The sequence below is a fragment of the Cervus elaphus genome, chromosome 5 (genome assembly GCF_910594005.1).
Source record: "Cervus elaphus chromosome 5, mCerEla1.1, whole genome shotgun sequence".
Lineage (NCBI taxonomy): Eukaryota > Metazoa > Chordata > Mammalia > Artiodactyla > Cervidae > Cervus > Cervus elaphus.
The window spans coordinates 67,731,899-67,754,234 of NC_057819.1; the positions used below are offsets into that span (position 1 = coordinate 67,731,899).

A 22,336-nucleotide genomic window follows, 5' to 3' on the forward strand; every position below is an offset into this window, starting at 1 on the left:
ATATAAGTTAAATAAACAGGGTGAAAATTTACAGACTTGCTGTACTTCTTTCCCAATTTTGAGTGGGTCAGTTGTTCAGTCCAGTTCTAAGTGTTGTATCTTACTTGCATACAGGTTTCTCAGGAGACAGGTAAGATGGTCTGGTCTTACCTCATTTCTTTAAGAATTTTCTGTAGTTTGTTGTGATCCCCATGATCAAAGTCTTTAACATAGTCAATGAAGCAGAAATAGATGTTTGTCTGGAACTCCCTTGCTTTCTTGAGGATCCAATGAATGTTGGCAATTTGATCTCTGTTTCCTCTGTCTCTTTGAAAACCCATATTGTAGATCTGGAAGTTATTGTTTCACATACTGCTGAAATCTAGCTTGAAGGATTTTGAGGGTAACTTTGCTAGAATGTAAAATGGGCCTAATAGTATTGTAGTTGGAACATTCTTTGGCATTTCCCTTCTTTGAGATTGGAATGAAAATTGTCCTTTTCCAGTCCAGTGACCACTGCTGAGCTTTCCAAATTTGCTGACATATTGAGTGCAGCATTTTAACAGCATCACCTTAGCAGCATCACTTTTTAGGACTTTAAATAGTTCAGCTGGAATTCTGTCACTTGCACTGCCTTTGCTTGTAGTGATGCTTCCTAAAGCCCACTTGAATTCACACTCCACAAATCTAACTCTAGGGGAATAACTACAACATCATGGTTATCCAGGTCATTAAGACCTTTCTTGTGTAGTTCTGTGTATTCTTGTCATCTCTTAATCTCTTCTGCTTCTCTTAGGTCCTTAATATTTCTGTCTTTTATTGTGTCCATCCTTGCATGGAATATTCTTTTAACATTTCCAATTTTCTTGGAGAGATCTCTAGTCTGTCCCATTCTATTATTTGCCTCTATTTCTTTGCATTGTTCATTTAAGAAGACCTCCCTATCTCTCCTTGCTATTCTCTGGCACTCTGCATTTAGTTGGGTATATCTTTTCCTTTCTCCCTTAGTTAGAAGTAGTAATTCAACTTATTATTTTTGTATCTATTATAACAGCTAATTATGCATACTGAATTGATAATAGAAAGAAAAGTGAGGTAAGTGGTAGCGAAAAAAATCAAGGAATTGTATTTTTGCTCCCAGTTAGATTTTTTAGTAGCACATTTTAATTTATACATACATAGGCAGCTCAGATGGTAAAGAATCCGCCTGCAATGCAGGAGATCTGGGTTCGATCCCTGGGTCAGGAAGATCCACTGGAGAAGGGAATGGCTACCCATCTTAGTATTCTTGCCTGGAGAATCTCATGAACAGAGAGTTACTTGGTACACAGTGACAGTCAATGGGGTTGCAAAGAGTCGGATACGACTGAGCGACTAAGCACACACACATAGTTATTTATTATGTACTGAAATAGTAAGATATTAGATGTAGCAAAATTTGCAAATTTTAGGGAGGATTAAACTGAAATATTTGGTACCATGAAATAATGATAATGAAACTGAAATATCTGAGGATCATACAGCAACTAAATTACCTACATTGAGTCATTCTTGCTGGTTATAGTCAGAGAAGAAAATACTTTGCAAATCAAAATCCAGGAGACAGATAGTCAAGCAATGAAGTTGATTTTTTAAATCTAAAATGGTCAATTCTTTTATTCTGAAGCATCTTTTATTAGCATACTTTACCCATAATAATTTCTAATATATAAAATGAGGTTTCATAATGGAAAGCAAGAACACATTTCACACTGACTTTTACAATGATCCTGTTAGGAATGGGAAATGCATTGGTTTAGGAACAGAAGAATTCTAGATGCTCAAATGACTAAATAGCTAAATATATGCACATACTATTATGTATGACATGACAGGTTTATAAAAACATGGCTTTAACTTGTCTTAGTTTCTTTCTAGTGTCATCCAGATTTGATGCTGTTTTCTTGTACATGGCTTTTGATTTTTTTTTTAATTTCAAATTTCAGTGCTCCTTTTAAAGCTTAGCCATTATAATATCTACTTACCCTCTCAGAAAACTTTCACCACCTTTAGAAAAGCCCACTAAGCTATAGAGAGTAAGAAGGTAGCTCAAAACCCACTATTCTCTACTTTGACCTCAGACTGGTGAAGCAAAGTCAGTAAGTACGAAGAAAGTTCTCTATAAGCTCTATGCCTTCCTCACAGCAGTCTTTTCTTGTCATAGATATAATTTTTAAATGTCCAGTCAGATTATTTCTGTACTGAACATTATCCAATGAGTGTATTGTAAATTGTGTCAATATTTAAAAATCATTGACTATTACCCCTCTCTAGAAGATAATTATACATTTCTACCCTGTTGACTGGGCTCAGTCATGTGACTTGCTCTGGATAATGTCATGTGAGCACAAACTGTTTTTTGTGTCTATCTCTAGAGAGAATTTTTAAGAGCAAATATGGTTGACTAAATTGTTCCTATTCTTTCTGGTACAATTCCAATATTCCAAAAAGAGGCTTCTCCATCAGACTGGATACTGTATTAACCCCTCTGGAGTGAGCTACAGGCGAACAGTGGCAGATATACAATAAGAGTAAGGAGTAAGTGTTTTTTGCTCTAGTCACTGAGATTTGGGAGCTGTTGACTCATCATAAGGGCTTACCTGGTGGCTCAGACGGTACAGAATCCGCCTGTCAATGCAGGAGACTCGGGCTCAATCCTTGAGTCAGGAAGATCCCCTGGAGAAGGGAATGGCAACACACTCCAGTGTTTTTTCCTGGAGAATTCCTGGGACAGAGGAGCCTGGTGAGCTACAGTCCATGGTGCCGCAAAGAGGTGGATACGACTGAGCCTCTAACCCTTTCAGTTTTCACTTTCATCACATCATAAATTGCCTAAGCTGACTGATACAGGCTCTCTATTTTGCTCAGAGGGAAATCCAAAGTACTTATATATATATATATGAAAAACTAAGATAATACACAATCTTCACACATAAATATCTTACTATACATGTTGTTTAGTTATGCAGAAGTATCCAACTCTTTGCAACCCCATGGAATGTAGCACACCAGGCTTCCCTGTCCTTCATCATCTCTCAGAGCTTGCTCAAACTCATGTCAGTTGAGTTGGTGATGCCATCCAGCAATCTCATCCTCAGTCATCTCCTCCTCCTCCTGCCTTCAATCTTTGCCAGCATCAGGGTCTTTTCCAATGAGTCAGTTCTTCCCATCAGGTGTCCAAAGTATTGGAGCTTCAGCCGCAGCATCAGTCCCTCCAATGAATATTCAGGATTGATTTCCTTTAGGATTGACTGGTTTGATCTCCTTGCTGTCCAAGGGATTCTCAAGAGTTTTCTTAGTCTCTAGATCTCATTTCTTATTAGCATCCCTGTCACTCCACGTGAGCCAAGAAGTTTCCTTGCTGTGTCCTGAGCATGCAGATTTACTCTTACTTCAGAGTCTTTTTACAGTCTACTTCTTTTGTCAGGAGCTCTGTTTCTCAGATATCCATATGGCTTGCTTCCTCCACTTTTTCAAATTCTATACAAATACCTTTCCATCCCACTTTCACTACTTTTCTTTTGGTCCTAGAATTTATTGTCTATTAATATATTTCATATTTCATTTATGTTCACAGGTTTTTTGCCTGTGTACAAAAACTGTAAGCTTTTTGTGGGCAGAAAACCTATTTTGTTCACTGTTTTGGTCACTGCCAAAATGCCAGCTCCTAGAATGGAGCCTGGCACATAATAGAGCTCAATAGATACAGAAAACAGATTGTTGGTTGCCAGAGGCAAGAGCTGAGGGTGGGTGAAATGGGTGAAAAGTAGTCAGAGGTACATACTTCAGTTATCCCTGAGTACAGCATGGTGACTAAAGTTGACAATACCATATCATGTATTTAAAAGTTGCTAAGAGAGTGGATATTAAAAGTTCTCATCACAACAACAACAACAACAAAATGTGTAACTATATATAGTGGTAGATGTTAATTAAATATTGTGATGATCATTTCACAATATACACAAATTTAAAAGCATGTTATACACTTAAAACAATATGTTATATGTCAATTATTAACATATCTCAATACAACTGGAAAAAATAAAAAGTCAAAAAAATAATAAATATTCATTGAAAGAACAGAGCCCCAAAGTACAGGACAGAGCTAAGACTCTAGTAGTTAGGAGCAAGCATCCTTAGAAGTCATGGAAATGTTCAAGGTGAATAATTCAACATGCTCTTGCTGAGATTCCTCCTTCAGTTTGTCTCTTTACTTTTTCTATTAGTCTAATTCTATAAATTCCTTCCAAAATTAAAAAAAATAATTTCCTTATATAAATAACAGTAAATTTGCTCCTATTGTTTTCTGTTTAAGTTAGCCAGTCTTCACTGTTTGAGAGCAAGAATCATGGCTAGCACACTTCCTCTGCCTAACTATAACTTCCTAGCATAGAGAACCCCTTAAGTGCCTGTTCAGTTGCTCCAGTCGTATCCAACTCTTTGAGACCCAGGACTGTAGCCTGACCGGCTCCTCTGTCCATGGAATTATCCTGGAAAGAATACTGGAGTGGGTTGCAATTTCCTCTTCTAAGGGATCTTCCCAACCAGGGATCAAACCCTTGTTTTCTGCAGCTCCTGCATTGGTGGACAGATTCTTTACCTCTAAGATACCTGGGAAAGCCAAGAAAACACCTTACGCTCAATTTTATAGGTCACAAAGTTAGTATAAATGACATGAAGTGAGAATTCAATAGAAAAGGATGGATAAGTGACTACTATCATAATCTGAATAATCAATATTACCAAAGAGAAATGCAATTAAAATACATAAAATCTAGAAAATAAGAAAATAAATTATTTCTAAGTCTGATTGCTTTTTGGCAATCATTAAAAATTAGCATATAATAATTGAAGATAAAAATTCAGTTACATAAATCTCTGACTTACAAAGAATAAAATCAAACAACTTCTGTTTTAAAATGGTCTCACTTTTTTCTGGTTATAATTAGTAATATTGCAAAATAGATAAATGCCAAAGAAGGTAATAGATATTCACTGAAAAATATTTATTGCTCAGGTTAAAACTTTTGCCAATATAGAGATTAAAGCCTATGACCATTGTAGATGAAGCAAAGATATCATATATCTAGAAACTTGCATATGAATATATATATACAGATATGCAGAATATAATGTACAATCATAATTTAATTTAAAAATAGGAAATGCACTAGAGTTAAATAGCAAAATGTTCTGATTTCTACATTTTTCTTTTTAAAATTTTATTATTTCCACACCTATCAAAGGCTTGATAGGAATTAGACACCCAATAAATATTTATTGAATAAAAATTGACTGTAGCAGAATACTAAAGGAAATTTATGCTCTAAATTATATAGACGATTCCATATTTAATAATGGACTTCCCTGATGGCTCAGTGGGTAAAGAATATGCCTGCAATGCAGAAGACACAGGAGATGTGGGTTTAAGCCCTGGGTCAGGATGATCCCCTGGAGGAGGAAATGGCAACCCATTCCAGTATTCTTGCCTTGAAAATCCCATGGACAGAGGAGCCTAGTGGGCTACACTCCAAAGTGTTGCAGAATCAGACATGAATGAGTGCAAGCACAGACAGATATTTAATAACTCCTCAACTCCTAACTTCACTGGTTGGGAAGATCCCCTAGAGGAGGAAATGGCAACCCACTCCAGTATGGAGATTATTTCAGCTTTTATTTTTAAAACTTGCAAGAGTTACAAGTTGTCTGACTTAACAGGTAAACACAGTCAAAGTGATGATAATAATAAGTAATAAGATGCATTTACCTTCCAAATTAAAGCTAGAAACAGAGCAGATAAATGTTGCCATTCATATCAATGGCACCACCTTACAGGTTCTTCATATCCAACAATACTAGCTATTGTTAAATGTGATATATTATATGTCACATCTCTTATAAGAAAAAAGACCTATTACTGAGTCCAGTAGAGCATGGTGTTTGACTCAAAATATATCTTATTTTAGATGTATTTCACTAAATTGTGCAATATTAACTGTCAAACTCTTTGATAATTTAAATTAATTTTTGTGAGCTATAAATGCAGCAGCATCATGACAAAAGATCACTATTTCATGAAATTTTGGCCAATAATGGTAATTTCAAATAAAATTTAGAAGTCACAAAATGATTAGAATGATTAGTAGGCCCTGATCAAGTTCAATAAAAAAGTATCATCCTTCCTATCACTGAAAAAAAATAATATGGTGCAAACTTTGAACTGGAAAATCAATACCAAAACAAACCACCAAAATGCAACATTACTACTATAACAGTAACAAGTAAACTCAAGGGTCTAATTTCAGGAATGTAACTACAGATTTAAGTATCCTGGGGAAAGTCATAACTTCAGTTTTCAAATCCCTAAATTCTTGAATACATGTTTTTCAAAAATCCCTTTGAATTCTTACATTGTTTTATTTTAGGATTACACGCAGTGGACTTTAGCTGACATGTAAATTGCTGATACTTGCCTGGTAGCCTACCCCTAAAGCAGTGTGCTGGGTGTCATGAGGGACAGAGGTAAGCTCCCTGCCCTCATCACTGATGAAGGCAGACATCTGAGCCAACAGTGGAAATGGAGTTATGATAGCTGTTGTAGAGCAAAGTACCACTGTGGATAGCTCAAAAATGGGTGAGAATGAAATACATGAAATAAAATAGCTTAGCAGGGTAAAACAAGTGAAATGGAAAACTTTGAAAAGAACCAAACTAGTAAAACAAAATGAATATATACATGAATTTGTTACAAACAGAAATTGAGCAATAAAATAATTAAGTGGTACTTTGGACGTATTTATTTTACAAAATTGAAGGGTGGGTAAAGAAAAGATGTACTGATCTGAATATGTTGCATATTTAGAAATATGTAACCTGAGCTACATCCACTCTTATTAGATAACCAGAAGGAAGGAAGGATAGTCTAGATTTAGACCTTTATTCTCTATAGCTCAGTCAGTAAAGAATCTGTCTGCAATGCAGGGGACCCGGGATCAATTCCTAGGTCGGGAAGATTCACTGGAGAAGGAAATAGCCACCCACTCCAGTATTCTTGCCTGGAGAATCCCCATGGGCAGAGGAGCCTGGCAGGCTACAGTCCATGGGGTTGCAAGAGTCAGACATGGCTTAGCGACTAAACCATCATATATAAAGAATTAGAAGAGACTTCAAATGTAATCAAAACTTATCAAGAATAAATAAAGTAACTTAGAAGAAAACTGTAAATAATTCATAGGTAAAAAATTATGGCACTATCCAAAATAAATAGAAAAAAAATGTATCTTTTTCCTTAATGTCAATTAATAGAACCAAAATTAAAAGTCATTACTTTTTAAGTTAATTTAAATGTTCTAGGAAAATATGATGGGACAAATCAGATGATGTAGTGCCCCCAATACCTAGGGAAATATATACATTTCCCATCCTCAGAATATGTGACATTAGGGCAAGAATTATTTCCTCCAAAGGATTTAAGCATTTTATTTAAATTCCCCATATGAAAAATAATAGAAGGTATCAAATAGCTATAGCTGATTCGAGGTAATTCCTCTTTATAAGAGAATTTCAGCTAAACGTAGAAAGAATAAAAGAAAACAACAACATGAGAAAATGACTATTTTCCAGTGATGGGGACTTAAAATTGAGGGACATGGCTGTCACCACTTGAATCCACTGATAAATATTAGCATCACTAAAGTGGTAGGTACAGGAACATGTGCCTCTTGATGTGATGTAGTGTAAAGTAGACCGTGTGCCCTATCAACTAATCTCAGCAAACAAACAAAAATGGAGACAATTTAAATACTCAAATATTTAAATATAAGTTCCAATTAACTGGAAATACAAGGGGGAAAGGGTTTCCGTGGTGGCTCAGATGGTAAAAGCGTCTGCCTGCAGTGCAGGAGACCCAGGTTTGATCCTCTGGAGAAGGAAATGGCAACTCACTCCAGTACTCTTGCCTGGAAAATCCCATGGATGGAGGAGCCTGGTGGGCTACAGTCTGTGGGGTCGCAAAGAGTCAGACTCGACTGAGTGACTTCACTTTCACTTTTCACAAGGGGAAAAGTGAAAATTTTCACAATGAAAAGTCTTTCTTACACTATACTGAATTGCTAGGAGGACTGCTATTACTGTAACTTAGCTAGATTATGGGATTTGTGAAGAGATGTGGTGGCAGAAGAAGCAGTAAATGCAAGTTGTGGTAAATGTTATATCCAAGAATCTAGATTTTATTCTCAGGCTGGCATTTCCCAAAATGTGTTCTGGGATACTGATCACATTCTTCACTATTAGAAGCATGAGATAACTGTTCCCATTTTAAAATAAGTTTAGGGGACACTGTATTCTATATTCCTTTAAATTGGCTGAATATTAGCAGGTTTAGCACACTACTTGTAGGAATACTTACTGAAATTTAACACAGTATTTTCACAACTTACAGGATAGTTGTTTTGAAGAGAGTATTGTTATCATCCTGTAAGAAGCAAATCTAGAAAACACCACTGTAGGTTGTTATAAACACTGAGGAATCTCAAAAATTGTGGCATTTTGCTCTAATTAGTATTTTTTGAAGATAATTCTAATGGCAGTGAATTGAGTTAAGACTGGAGAGCAGTTGAAATAGAGAAGGTGTGAGAGGACAAAGGCTTGAACAGACAGGAGGACCGACATGGAATAAAAGTGGAAGCAAAAAGACACAGTGGATATCAACAGAAACAATGTGTTGAAAACTGAAAATCACTGAAAACAAAACTGAGGTTTCTAACTCAGGTTAGTGGGCAGTGCTATCATATATTTGGAACAGAAGGAAGGGCAGCTGCAGTGGTGGAGGATGCATAGAGGTCTGTGATCAAAGAATACATTTCTTTAAAATATAGTATTCATTTATTCATACTTTTAATGGGCAAAAGACTAAGCAAATATTTGAAAAGTGAATCTTATCTATGGACTTTTTTCCCTTCTATATTTACTTTACTCATTCCCTGGTTCTACTTACCCGCAAGGCCTATATGTGAATACAATGTAACTCTCTTCATCCCCTCTTTCAATGAAAGTCACACATGTGTGTTTTTCCCAGTGCCTCATGGCCTGCTTGAACATGGCTCGCTGGCTGCCTGGAAAAATGGCATGACATTAATAAAACAGTGCCTGTTCCAGAGAGAAGTCTGCATGTGGCTCCTCTGTCCCGAGCCTGGCTGTGCAGACGAGATGCCACCACTATAACCAGACCAAAGAATACTAGCACCAAGTACCACAGGGAGCCATTGTTGAGAGTGTGCACTGTCTTCAGAATCATAGCCATGAGCTTACTGTCTTGACAAGGCTGTGTGTACAAGGCTTCATGAACAAATATATGTATTGTTCTTGTCAACTGAAAAGAAAACAGCTTCTAGGTTTAATGGGCACATCGGAAACTCCTTTTAAAAACCAGAATAGTTCTTTAGATTCTTATATATATATATAAAAACATATATATATGTTTTTAAATTTCAAGATATGCTGACAACTGAGGTGAATGGAATCTTTCTTATATTTGAGTTAATACTATATTTTATGTATTAGTATTCTATAAAATATATATATATACTTAGTCTATATAATAATCATTGTTCCATTATCAAAATAGACCCTCTGGGAATATCTTACCAGTGAAGTTGCCTCCTATGACATAAGGAATAACACCTCCAGGCCACACTCTTTCAGTTCTTGATGTAGCAGCCCTGGGAACTCTATTTTTCTCACTTTGCCCTGAGAATTTCAGTGGTAATTTTTCCTTAACTGTGTTGTTTTGCTCCAAGCCTGCAGTGACATTTAAAACATTCTGTGAAACAGAAGTCCTCGGTCAGAGAATCATTTACCTCTTAAAGGACAAGTTAAAATGTCTTATTTATATATTTATATAAATATGCCTGAAATCAAAATGTATTAAAGAAAAACTTCATATATATTATATACTTGAGTAAAGTGTTAAAATATTTAAGTAGCTAAAAAACATACTATTTCCTAATGCTCTCTCTATAAGCAAATTTTGATGACTTTCAATACAATAGCTTACAGTGGACAGAAGTCAAGTAGACTTTGTAAGGCACAGAAAAATTCTTTTATGTATTCTACTTTACTAGATAACTAAGAAATTCACCAATAGAATTAAAAAGACATTTTTAAAAAGTCTTACTTTGTCCAAAACCTTTCTTACTCCTGTGAAATCTCTAATCCTTTAAATCAGAACTGATATTCCATAGTACAGATAAAAACTGTGAATATTACATAATAGAGAGAGTAAATGAAATAAGGATAATACAGATATTGTCTCAGATTCTGGGACAATGGGCTACATCTATTCCAATTTCCTAGGGATTCGTATCCAGACAACAGTATGATTTAGAGATCAGTATACAAGGTGAGCAGGCCAACATAAAACGCGGTCTACTATGGAGTAGCTTTCAGGTCTGCAGTCACTAACTTTGCTCGGTAGCCTTTCACAATTTTTTGTTATGGTGCTATTTTTCCTACACTTTCGTATTTACTTTCCTTCTTGATATATCATTGTTGACACAAATGGCTTACAGCTTCCATACACTTCAAACACAATGAACATTGAATGTTTGCCCCTGATATCTGTGTCCCTAACATTTCTAATTTTTTAATATCCTAGAGCAAAGCATCTTAGCTTTGGAAAAATTAATTCTTGGCATAATTAATTAGTATCAATCAACTGAAGGAAAGTTAGGATATAAACTTTGAACAGGAGACTTTAAAAAGAAACTCTAAAATCCACAAATAGTGACTAATAAATTCAACATTTTAAATATTAACTAATCATTAATCCAGAAAGCGGTTTCTCTCAATCTTTTCCTATACATACTTTTGGAAGAGTTAAAAATATTTTTAATTGTTTTTTAATCTAATTTATCAGTTTACCAATTTACTTTAAGTGGATTTTGTTTCAAAATAAGCATTCATATTTTTTCATTTGAGGAAAACTGATGTAGCTCCACGCTTGATAAAAACACCTTACTGTGATACCATTTTTTTGGAAATAAATATCAACAGTAAAATAAACACCTAATGCATTTTTTATTAAGGAGAAGCTGAAAATGAGTTAAAATATTTTAAATGTCCCCAACTAAGTTCCAAAATCTTCCATTACATATCAACTAATATAAAGGAATAAAGGACTCTCTCAATATACATCCTTCCATCCTTTGAATCTTAACGGCAAACTGAACTGCTACGAGTGTAACATTCACTGTGCAGCAACTCAAGAGTCTGCAGCTTTGAACATGGGTTTACCGGAGCCAATCCTTCTTATTCTGTCTATAAGTTGGTAGAGGGGCCCTCGTTTCTTTGACATCCCATGGTCTCCAAATCCACCTTAAAGAGTAAAGGAAAATAGTTAGGTTAAATTCACTGTAAATTAAAGTTCTTGTAAATAAGCAATAGTAACATGTTACGTTGATTTCTCCTTGGACATCTCTTTTTATGTGGTCTTATATAATTGCATTAAAGTAATAATATCCATTAATCTTGGAAGGGGGTAAAAATTCTACAATATGTTTGGTAGAAACCAATGAAATACTGTAAAGCAATTATCCATCAATTAAAAAAAATTGCAACTAAAACTAAAGAGGTAGGAGAAAACCAGAGAGCTATCTAAATCAATTTATTTGGACAGCATAGCAATTGAGTCATCTTTTGACAATTTGAAACTTTTTTTTTTTCCACTGTGAACTTTACAACACATAGTATTCTATAGGAAGAGACCCAAATTGTTCTGCCATGTTGATTGCATTCCAGCTATATTCCCAATACAAACTAAATACTTTCAGATGGCAAATCAGCAAATGAAAATAAAAACACTAAAAGAGCATGAGGTACGTCAATTTTTTATCAATAAAACTATGAAAAGAAAAAAAGCAAGTGTATAGTGTAAATTTTGCTCCAAAGCTTGGATCAAGTTTGAGACATTTCTAATAGCATATGTAATGAATATAATGCATTCAAATAAAATTTGAAAATTAGTTTCTATAATTTATAAAAACCAATAACATAGCTTTTTAAAAAGTCACAAAGTGAGAATCTGAAAGGATGCCCAGCTGCAAAATACATTTTATTATGTTGGTGCAATTTACAATCTTTATAAAAAAGATATAAAGATTTTATAGCTCACAATGTAGAGGAGTGGTTTAGGGATAAGAAAATATATTTTCTTGCAGCTTTAAGAACAAAGTCATCATCATAAAGCAGAACATTTGATGAAAATCCAAGTCTTCTGATCCTGATTCCAGGTCTTTAACAAAATGCTCTCTTATTTTTTTTTCCCAAAATGCTGTCTTAATTTTATCACCTAGTTTGCCTTCTCGTTGAATTCTGATGGACAAATACAAAGAGTTATCACTGAGCAAACAACTAATATGATCACTAATGATATCAGAAAAAGTGATTCATGAGCCTGTGGGCTAAGACAATGAAAGAGTACCAGAAATTCATGCAAACAACAATATGTTTTTGCACTTTGAACTATTTCCTTTCGATATCTCCTTTCCCTTTGAAATTAACTCTAAAACATAATTACCTAGATTGAAGCTAGTAAAAAGTAATAAATATTGTTAACATATAAGCATCTTTTAGAAAATATCAATTAAGTCCGTATAAGGCAGAGTAGTTAGAATGCTTGTTCATTGAATAATAGTCTGCTTAATTGTTTGAATTACATAGTCACATTCTTGCTATGCTCCTTGAGAAAAATTTTTGAAATATTTTTCATTGAACATTTTAGAAAGATGAGGTAATACTTAAGTGTATTCATTCCTAAGCAGTTATAGCAAACATTTTTAAAGGATGATAAAAATGTATTTGAAATGATCATTGCATAACAATTATATGGTATATTAGATAGGCCTGAAACACATAGATATAGAAGGAGGCTAATTATGAAGAAAAAATAAATGTCTTAGTTAATATTAAGGTAAATGATAAGCATAAGAATATTATAGATGAGAAAAAACATTTCAAGATTATCAAAGTCAATAATATTTTAATATTTTAGCAAGTTTGAAAATTATTATAGCAATATAAATAAAATTATGCATAGATAGTTCATTGAAATAGTAAAATTCATAATATGTATTTATTTCTCCTATTTTAAAAATTCTAAAATGAAATTATACAAAACAAATATTTACAAAAAAGACAATATATTTTCAAATAAGAAAATAAGAAATATAGTCAATGCACCACAAACTATAAGTAAGGTGAAAAGACAGCCCTCAGATTGGGAGAAAATAATAGCAAATGAAGAAACAGACAAAGGATTAATCTCAAAAATATACAAGCAACTCCTGCAGCTCAATTCCAGAAAAATAAATGACCCAATCAAAAAATGGGCCAGAGAACTAAACAGACATTTCTCCAAAGAAGACATACAGATGGCTAACAAACACATGAAAAGATGCTCAACATCACTCATTATTAAAGAAATGCAAATCAAAACCACAATGAGGTACCATTACACGCCAGTCAGGATGGCTGCTATCCAAAAGTCTACAAGCAATAAATGCTGGAGAGGGTGTGGAGAAAAGGGAACCCTCTTACACTGTTGGTGGGAATGCAAGCTAGTACAGCCGCTATGGAAAACAGTGTGGAGATTTCTTAAAAAACTGGAAATAGAACTGCCATTTGACCCAGCAATCCCACTTCTGGGCATACACACTGAGGAAACCAGATCTGAAAGAGACACGTGCACCCCAATGTTCATTGCAGCACTGTTTATAATAGCCAGGACATGGAAACAACCTAGATGCCCATCAGCAGATGAATGGATAAGGAAGCTGTGGTACATATACACCATGGAATATTACTCAGCCGTTAAAAAGAATTCATTTGAATCAGTTCTAATGAGATGGATGAAACTGGAGCCCATTATACAGAGTGAAGTAAGCCAGAAAGATAAAGAACATTACAGCATACTAACACATATATATGGAATTTAGAAAGATGGTAACGATAACCCTATATGCAAAACAGAAAAAGAGACACAGAAATACAGAACAGACTATTGAACTCTGTGGGAGAATGTGAGGGTGGGATATTTCAAAAGAACAACATGTATACTATCTATGGTGAAACAGATCCCCAGCCCAGGTGGGATGCATGAGACAAGTGCTCGGGCCTGGTGCACTGGGAAGACACAGAGGAATCGGGTGGAGAGGGAGGTGGGAGGGGGAATCGGGATGGGGAATACGTGTAAATTTATGGCTGATTCATATCAATGTATGACAAGACCCACTGAAATGTTGTGAAGTACTTAGCCTCCAACTAATAAAAAATTAAAAAAAAATAAATAAATAAAAAATAAAGGAATAAAAAAAAACTAACAAGAAAGGGAAAAGAGTAAAAACAGACTATAGAATTCTTTTATGATGTTGGAATTCAGCTGAATAGTGCTAATTACTCTGAAACATGTACTTTTCACATATATATTTAGAATATGTCTTTATGACAGCATGCTTTTGTTTTATGATTTTCTATAAATAATAATTTACTTCCAAATATTAGCATTTCAGAGCTTAACTATAAATGAAATGACAAAATTATATGTTGGGTTGACCAATACATAAAGTCGAAAAATCTGAACCCCTGAAAAACATGAACAAACTTTCTGGTCAACCCAATAGTATTAATTTTCTTTTTTCTTTGTTTCATCTTCATTTTATTTTTTTTCCATTTATTTTTATTAATTGGAGGCTAATTACTTTCTAAATCACAGAAAATGAACACCTTTAGTACCAAGAGAGGACAATGGGCTAAAGAAATCACTTTAATAAAGCATAAATCTAACAAAAATTTTAACGAAAACTGAGAATGTAATGTGATAAATTTAAGATTCTGCTGAGTTGCCTCATTGCTGTCTTTTTTGAAATCCACTGTTGCCGGACAGTGACAGTGTTAAGTGTGAGGTAGTGTTTGCAGTCTGTCAATAAACATATCCTATAGGAATGGACTATCTGTGACTACACTGCAAAGCAGTTTCCTCATATATTTGGTGTATGTTTCAGAAAAGACTCACTATATATAACAAAGACTAAAGCTTATTATTTTTAAGTACCATATTCTTTTAAATAAATTTCTTAAGTTTTATTACCTTACATAAATTTCTCATATGTAACATTTGCATTTTGATTATGTACAGTAGTGTCTTTATTCTTAAAAGGGCATGCTAACCTATAACATTGAAAAGCTAATTTGTGTGCACGTGTCCATATGTGGTCAGTTACTCAGTTGTGTCCTACTCTTTGCAGCCCTATGGACTGTACTCCGCCAGGCTCCTCAGTCTATGGAATTTTCCAGGCAAGAACACTTGCCATTTCCTACTCCAGGAGATCTTCCTGATTCAGGGATCAAACCTGCATCTCCTGGGGCTCCTGCATTGGCAAATGGACTCTTTACCACTGGTGCTGCCTGAGAAGCCCTATGTTATCCGCAATTAACTTCAAAATATTTTATACATACTTATGCATGCATGCACACACACACATACACAGGGCAAATATGGTAAACTGAACAATTGCTGCATCTTTGAGGTGTATGGGTGTTGACTGCATCATCCTATCAACTTCACTATATTTTGGAAGATTGTCATAATAAAAACTTGTGGGAAAGAAAATTGGGAAAAGAGATTTGTTAATTCACAGTAAAGAGTCTTAAGACTAAAATATATTTGTCTGCTAGATACCACAAAGGGACTATATATTTCCCATGGAATACAGAAGGAAATAAAAATAGCATTAGGAGGAGGAGAGATCAATGAAATCAAAAAGCATGACTGAATAAATGCTTTAGCTATAACTACAAAAAGAAATTTTATATTTTTAACCTTTCAATTTTCTCCAAAATACAGAATAAAAATTGTATCAAGATTATATAAATAATTTTCAAATTTTAATTAAATTATTTTAATATGAAAACCCAAATATCTTTGAAATATTACAAGTCACATATAGGCATAATTCAAACATGTGCAAACAGCTAAAATTGAAACTGTCTTCCAGGTTTTCATAAAAGTTATAAAAATGGATATATAATTTTTTCTAAATATGTTTGTGTATAATCACTCAAGAATAATTTACCTTCTGCATCTCAATATTTAAATGGGAGGCAATTGAATATAATGTTCAAGAGTATGAAATTTAACCTTCCTCAGAAGTGAACCTTGGTCCTGACTCAGTCATTTCCTGGCAGTGTGATAACAAGAAAACTATGCACGCATGCTCAGTCACTTCCATCATATCTGATTCTTTGCGACCCTATGGGCTGTAGGCCACCAGGCTCCTCTGTCCTTGGGATTCTCCAGACTAGAATACTGGAATGGGTTGCTATGCCTTCCTCCAGGGGATCGTCTTGACCCAGGGATTGAACCCCTATCTCCTGCACTGCAGGCAGAGTCTTTACCACTGAACCACAGGGGAAGCCCCAAGAAAAGCAGTCATAACCTTATAAATCTCCTCGTAAACCACAATAACATCAGCAGCTACTCATAATGGGGTCATTATGAGGATTCAAGGAGTTAACACCTGCAAAGTACTTAAGCCACTATAACATCATTCTTAACTACATTACATAATAAAGTTAAAATTATGAATTTATGAATAAAACTTAAAATTATAAATAGACTAATCTGTATCAAGGAAATAAAATTTGATCACCAGAACATTCAAAATGATCTAAATTGTATTTTAGCATTTCAAGAGTATATTTTCTTCTAAATAAATGCAAACCAAGTCAAATAATCAAACGTACCTGTGGTGTGTCCAAATCTTCCAAAGGGGTTCTGTGTAAGGTCAATTGTCCTATCAATTTGAAAGACATTTAAATCTTCATCATCTAAGGCAATGTCACCCCAAAACACAGCTAAAAAAGAAAATTTCAATTAAAATACAAATTATTTAAGAGCAAAAAGCAATGCGAACAGAGCTAATTAGAAAAAAGTACTGCTAAAAATATGGAAATTCGGTCCTTATAGCTATAGAGATATTTCAGAAAATAGTGTACCTGAACATACTGGCCCTGTTTCAGTGTAATGTGAGCCACCTGTGAAAGGATGGGATCTGCTTTTCTCACTCCGATGATTTAGAGGAAAGGGAGAGAGTCATTTCTTCGAGTGAAAAGACCTCAGATTTATCGGGGTGGGGGTGGTTCTTAAGGGTGTAGTGATGGAGAGGGAAGCATGGAGTGCTGTAGTTCATGGGGTCACAGAAAGTCAGACATAACTGAGTAACTGAACTGAATGAAACTTAAGGGAAGAGAATTCAGCAACCACGGCTAATTTGCAAATGAGTGAAAAAGAATGCTGACATGCACAGCAGATGCCTGAGATAAGCAATTCTTCACTGACAGGTGGAAGAAGAGGTAGTAGCAATTAAGCCATGTGCTATTTTATAATTTTATAAAGTGAGGTGCAATTGAGTCAAAAGAATATAATGCTATTATAGCAACTCATTCATTATGTTTTGATAAAGTGGTAAAGTACCTTCTCTGAAGATGCCATTGCTTGAGTATCTATAAAATATATAGATTAACTCGACATTTATTAGGCAATGACTAGGTGCTGGCCTTTCATCATTAATAAAAAATAAGACATTTGTTTGTATTTTCAGGAGCTTCAAAAACATCACCCTAATTCCAGAAATACTCTTTTATACCCAGAAGTTTAGGCTACTTAATAAAGGAAAGCTCTATAAACCACTGTAAATGAATTTACTAGTAAGCAAATTATTATTTTTTAAGTCAGAATATATATTTGCATAACGAAAAGCAGCCTCCTTGTTTATTTGAGTCCAAAAGTAGATTAATCAATCCCTTTGTACTATCAGATATCAAAATATAATAACTTTAGGAAATGTAGCAAATTTATGATAAGATAAATTGATCATGAAATAGTAAAGAATTGACAAATGCCTTATTTGACAATTTGCCTTGACAAATTCTGAGATATTTAAAATTTTTTCTTCAGATATTTCTTCTACAACACCAAAAAGGAAAGAAGGAAATTACATTAAAAATTATAGAAGGAGTCTTACTCAATATTTTGTAATAACCTATAAGGGAAATGAATCTGAAAAAGTATATATATCTGATTCACCATGATTTACACCTGAAATTAACACAACATTGCAAATCAACCATATTTTAGTTTTAAAAATTAATAATTTAGAAAATGACAAAATCCATTTCAAATCACTTTTATTAAATTCAAACCTAAATATATATTAATTTTAGCTATAAAAGCTATTTAATAAAATTAGTTAATTCATAAAATTAAACTTCAGTCCTGAAAGCTATATATTGCTTCAGGTTTTGATCAAAGGTTTATGATATAAAATTGTTTACTTAGTTTAGTTCACTTATACAAAACTGACATGAGATAAGGGGTTTGTTTATTTGCAAATCTAGAAAGAAAGAAAATAGAAATTAGTTCAAGGTGGGTAATCAGTTCCACATATGAAAAAAACCTTTATTAGAATTCTCTCATCAACATGAATCAGCTACAGGTATATATGTGATTCATGTTGATATATGACAGAAACCATAACAATATTGTAAAATAATTGTTCTTCAATTAAAATTTTAATTAAAAAAATAATTCTCTCATCAAACTCTGTCTTCTTTCACCATCTTCTTTCACCATGGCCCTACTGTCAATGAAATGGCAGTTTGCAGAAGTAAAGGGACGCTTGCCTGTGTGCGTGTTAATTCGCTTCAGTCATGTCCGACTCTTTATGACCCTATGGACTGTAGCCTGCCACGTTCCTCTGTCCATGGGAGTCTCCAGGCAAGAACACTGGCATGGGTTGTCATGCCCTTCTCCAGGTCCTCTTCTCCCACCCAGGGATCGAACCACTGTCTCTTACTTCCCCTGCATTGGAAAGTGGGTTCTTTACTACTAGTGCCAAATGGGAAGCCCAAAGGGACGCTTACTGTCTTTTAACATCAAAGAGACAAAGAAGTCTGTATAAGACTTAATAGTGCTAAGAAGTTGGTCTTGATGCCTGAAATTGAATCCAGATTCATACACATGAAGCATGAATGTTTGAGTCTTCATCATCATCCCTAAAGCCAGATATCCTACCAAAAAGATGGCTTACCTAAATAAAATATTTTGGAGTTATATAAAAGACTTGTTCTTTTTAAAAAATAAAATTTGCACTTTTTGTTTCAAGATTTTTCACTATTCTAAGTAAATAAAAGCTTGCTAGTTATTTAAACTTTCCATCATGTGTATTTACTAGGCACATAGTTGGGGACACTGAACGGCGCTCTCAGTCTGCCTATTTCTTTCTGAGTGCTGGCAGACAACTAGAGACACTCAAAAAGTGCTTCTCTAACATTTTGTTTTGCCCAGGAATCACAGAAAATCTGGTTAAAATGCAGGGTCTGATTTAGTACCTCTGTGGAGTGATCTTCAGTTCAGTTCACTTCATTTCAGTTGCTCAGCTGTGTCCGACTCCCTGTGACCCCAAGGACTGGAGCACGCCAGCATTCCCTGTGCATCAAAACTCTGGGAACTTGCTCAAACTCATGTTCATAAGTCAGTGATGCCATCCAACCTTCTCATCCTCTGTTGTCCCCTTCTCCTCCTGCCTTCAATCATTCCCAGCATCAGGGTCTTTTCCAGTGAGTCAGTTCTTCACATCAGGTGGCAAAGTATTGGAGATTCAGCTTCAGCATCAGTCCTTCCAAAGAATTTTCAGGACTGATTTCCTTTAGGATTGCTTGGCTTGATCTCCCTGCAGTCCAAGGAACTCTCAAGAGACTTCTCCAACACTACAGTTCAAAAGCATCAATTCTTTGGCACTCAGCTTTCTTTCCAGTCCAACTCTCACATCCATACATGACTACTGGGAAAACCATAGCTTTGACTAGATGGACATTTGTTGGCAAAGTAATGTCTCTGCTTTTTAAGATGCTGTCTAGGTTGGTCATAGCTTTTCTTCCAAGAACCAAGCATGTTTTAATTTCATGGCTGCAGTCACCATCTGCAGTGATTTTGGAGCAGAATAAAATGAAGTCTGCTGTTGTTTCCCCATCTATTTGCCATGAAGTGATGGGACCAGATGCCATCATCTTAGTTTTTTGAATGCTGAGTTTTAAGCCAACTTTTTCTCTCTCTTCTTTCATTTACATCAAGAGGCTCTTTAGTTCCTCTTCACTTTCTCTCATAAGGAAGGTGTCATCTGTGTATCTGAGGATATTGATATTTTTCCCAGCAATCTTGATTCCAGCTTGTGCTTCATGCAGTTTGGCATTTCTCATGATGTACTCTGCATAGAAGTTAAATAAGCAGGGTGACAATGGCCTTGACATATTCCTTTCCAAATTTGGAACCAGTCTGTTATTCCATGTCCAGTTCTAACTGTTACTTCTTAACCTGCATACATATTTCTCAGGAGGCAGGTAAAGTGGTCTGATATTCCCATCTCTTGAAGAATTTTCCAGTTTGTTGTGATATACACAGTCAAAGGTTTTGGTGTAATCAATAAAGCAGAAGTAGATGTTTTTCTTGAACTCTCTTGCTTTTTCTATGATCCAATGGATGTTGGAAACTTGATCTCTGGTTCCTCTGCCTTTTCTAAAACCAGCGTGAACATCTGGAAGTTCTGGGTTGATGTACTTTGAAGGCTGGCTTGGAAAATTTTGAGCATTACTTTGCTAGCATGTGACATGTGCAGTAGTGCAGTAGTTTGAACATTCTTTGGCATTGCCTTTCTTTGGGATTGGAATGAAAATGGACCTTTTCCTGTCCTGTGGCCACTGCTGAGTTTTCCAAATTTACCGGCATATTGAGTGAAACACTTTCACAGCATCATCGTTTAGGATTTGAAATAGCTCAACTGGAATTCCACCACATCCACAAGTTTTATTCATAGTGATGCTTCCGAAGGCCCACTTGACTTCGCATTCCAGGATGTCTGGCTCTAGGTGAATGATCATACCATCGTGGTTATCTGGGTCATGAAGATCATTTTTGTACAGTTCTTCTGTGTATACTTGCTACATCTTCTTAATACCTCCTGCTTCTGTTAGGTCCATACCATTTCTGTCATTTATTGTGCTCATCTTTGCATGAAATGTTCCCTTTGTGTCTCTAATTTTCTTGAAGAGATCTCTAATCTTTCCTATTCTATTGTTTTCCTCTATTTCTTTGTATTGATCACTGAGGAAAGCTTTCTTATCTTTCCTTGCTATTCTTTGGAACTCTGCATTCAAATGGGTATATCTTTCCTTTTCTCCTTTGCCTTTCACTTCTTTTCTTTTCTCAGCTATTTGTAACATCTCCTCAAACAACCATTTTGCCTTTTTGCATTTGTTTTTCTTGGGGATGATCTTGATCACTGCCTCCTGGGCAATGTCACAAACCTCCATCCATAGTTATTCAGGCAATCTTTCTATCATATCTAATCCCTTGAATCTATTTGCCAGTTCCACGGTGTAATCATAAGGGCTTTCAGTTAGGTCATACCTGAATGGTCTAGTGGTTTTCCCTACTTTCTTCAATTTAAGTCTGAATTTGGCAATAAGAAGTTCATGATCTGAGCCAAAGTCTGCTCCTGGGTTGCTTCTGCTGACTGTATAGAGCTTCTCCATCTTTGGCTGCAAAGAATATAATCAATCTGATTTCGGTATTGATGATCTGGTGATGTCCATGTGTAGAGTCTTCTCTTGTGTTGTTGGAAGAGGGTGTTTGCTACGACCAGTGCATTCTTTTGGCAAAACTCTTATTGTCCTTTGCCCTGCTTCATTCTGTACTCCAAGGCCATATTTGCCTGTTACTCCAGGTGTTTCTTGACTTCCTACATTTGCATTCCAGTACCCTATAATGAAAAGGACATCTTTTTTGGGTGTTAGTTCTAGAAGGTCTTATAGGTCTTTATAGAACCATTCAACTTCAGCTTTTTCAGCATAGATTAGGGCATAGACTTGTTTTATTGTGATATTGAATGGTTTGCCTTAGAAACGAACATAGATTATTCTGTCATTTTTGAGATTGCATCCAAGTACTGCCTTTCAGACTCTTTTGTTGACCATGATGGCTACTCCATTTCTTCTTATATTTTTAACAAGCTCCCATTGTCACAAATAATTATCACCTTTGTTTTATTTATTACTTTTATTTTTTCTGCAAGTATAAATTTTATTCCTCTGAATCAACTGGCTGACTTGAGAGCATGAACATTTAACCAAGTAAAATGTTGTCTGTACAACATTTGTATAATATGAGTAATAATAAAACTCAAATGTTTTAGATTTTTATTTTCTT

General features: G+C 35.0%; 1 protein-coding gene across 5 annotated transcripts in view; it reads right to left on the minus strand.

Moving 5' to 3' along the window:
- The window catches only part of TLL1 (tolloid like 1), a 342,701-nt gene that overhangs the window by 178,124 nt on the left and 142,241 nt on the right, over positions 1–22,336 (minus strand). For all 5 annotated transcript variants that reach the window (XM_043902682.1, XM_043902683.1, XM_043902680.1 and 2 more), the window contains 4 exons: positions 16,819–16,929; positions 11,314–11,394; positions 9,667–9,819; positions 9,017–9,134 (listed from right to left, as the gene is read on the minus strand). In XM_043902682.1, the coding sequence (XP_043758617.1) occupies positions 9,017–9,134; positions 9,667–9,819; positions 11,314–11,394; positions 16,819–16,929 (463 nt within the window). The remainder of the gene's footprint in view (positions 1–9,016; positions 9,135–9,666; positions 9,820–11,313; positions 11,395–16,818; positions 16,930–22,336) is intronic.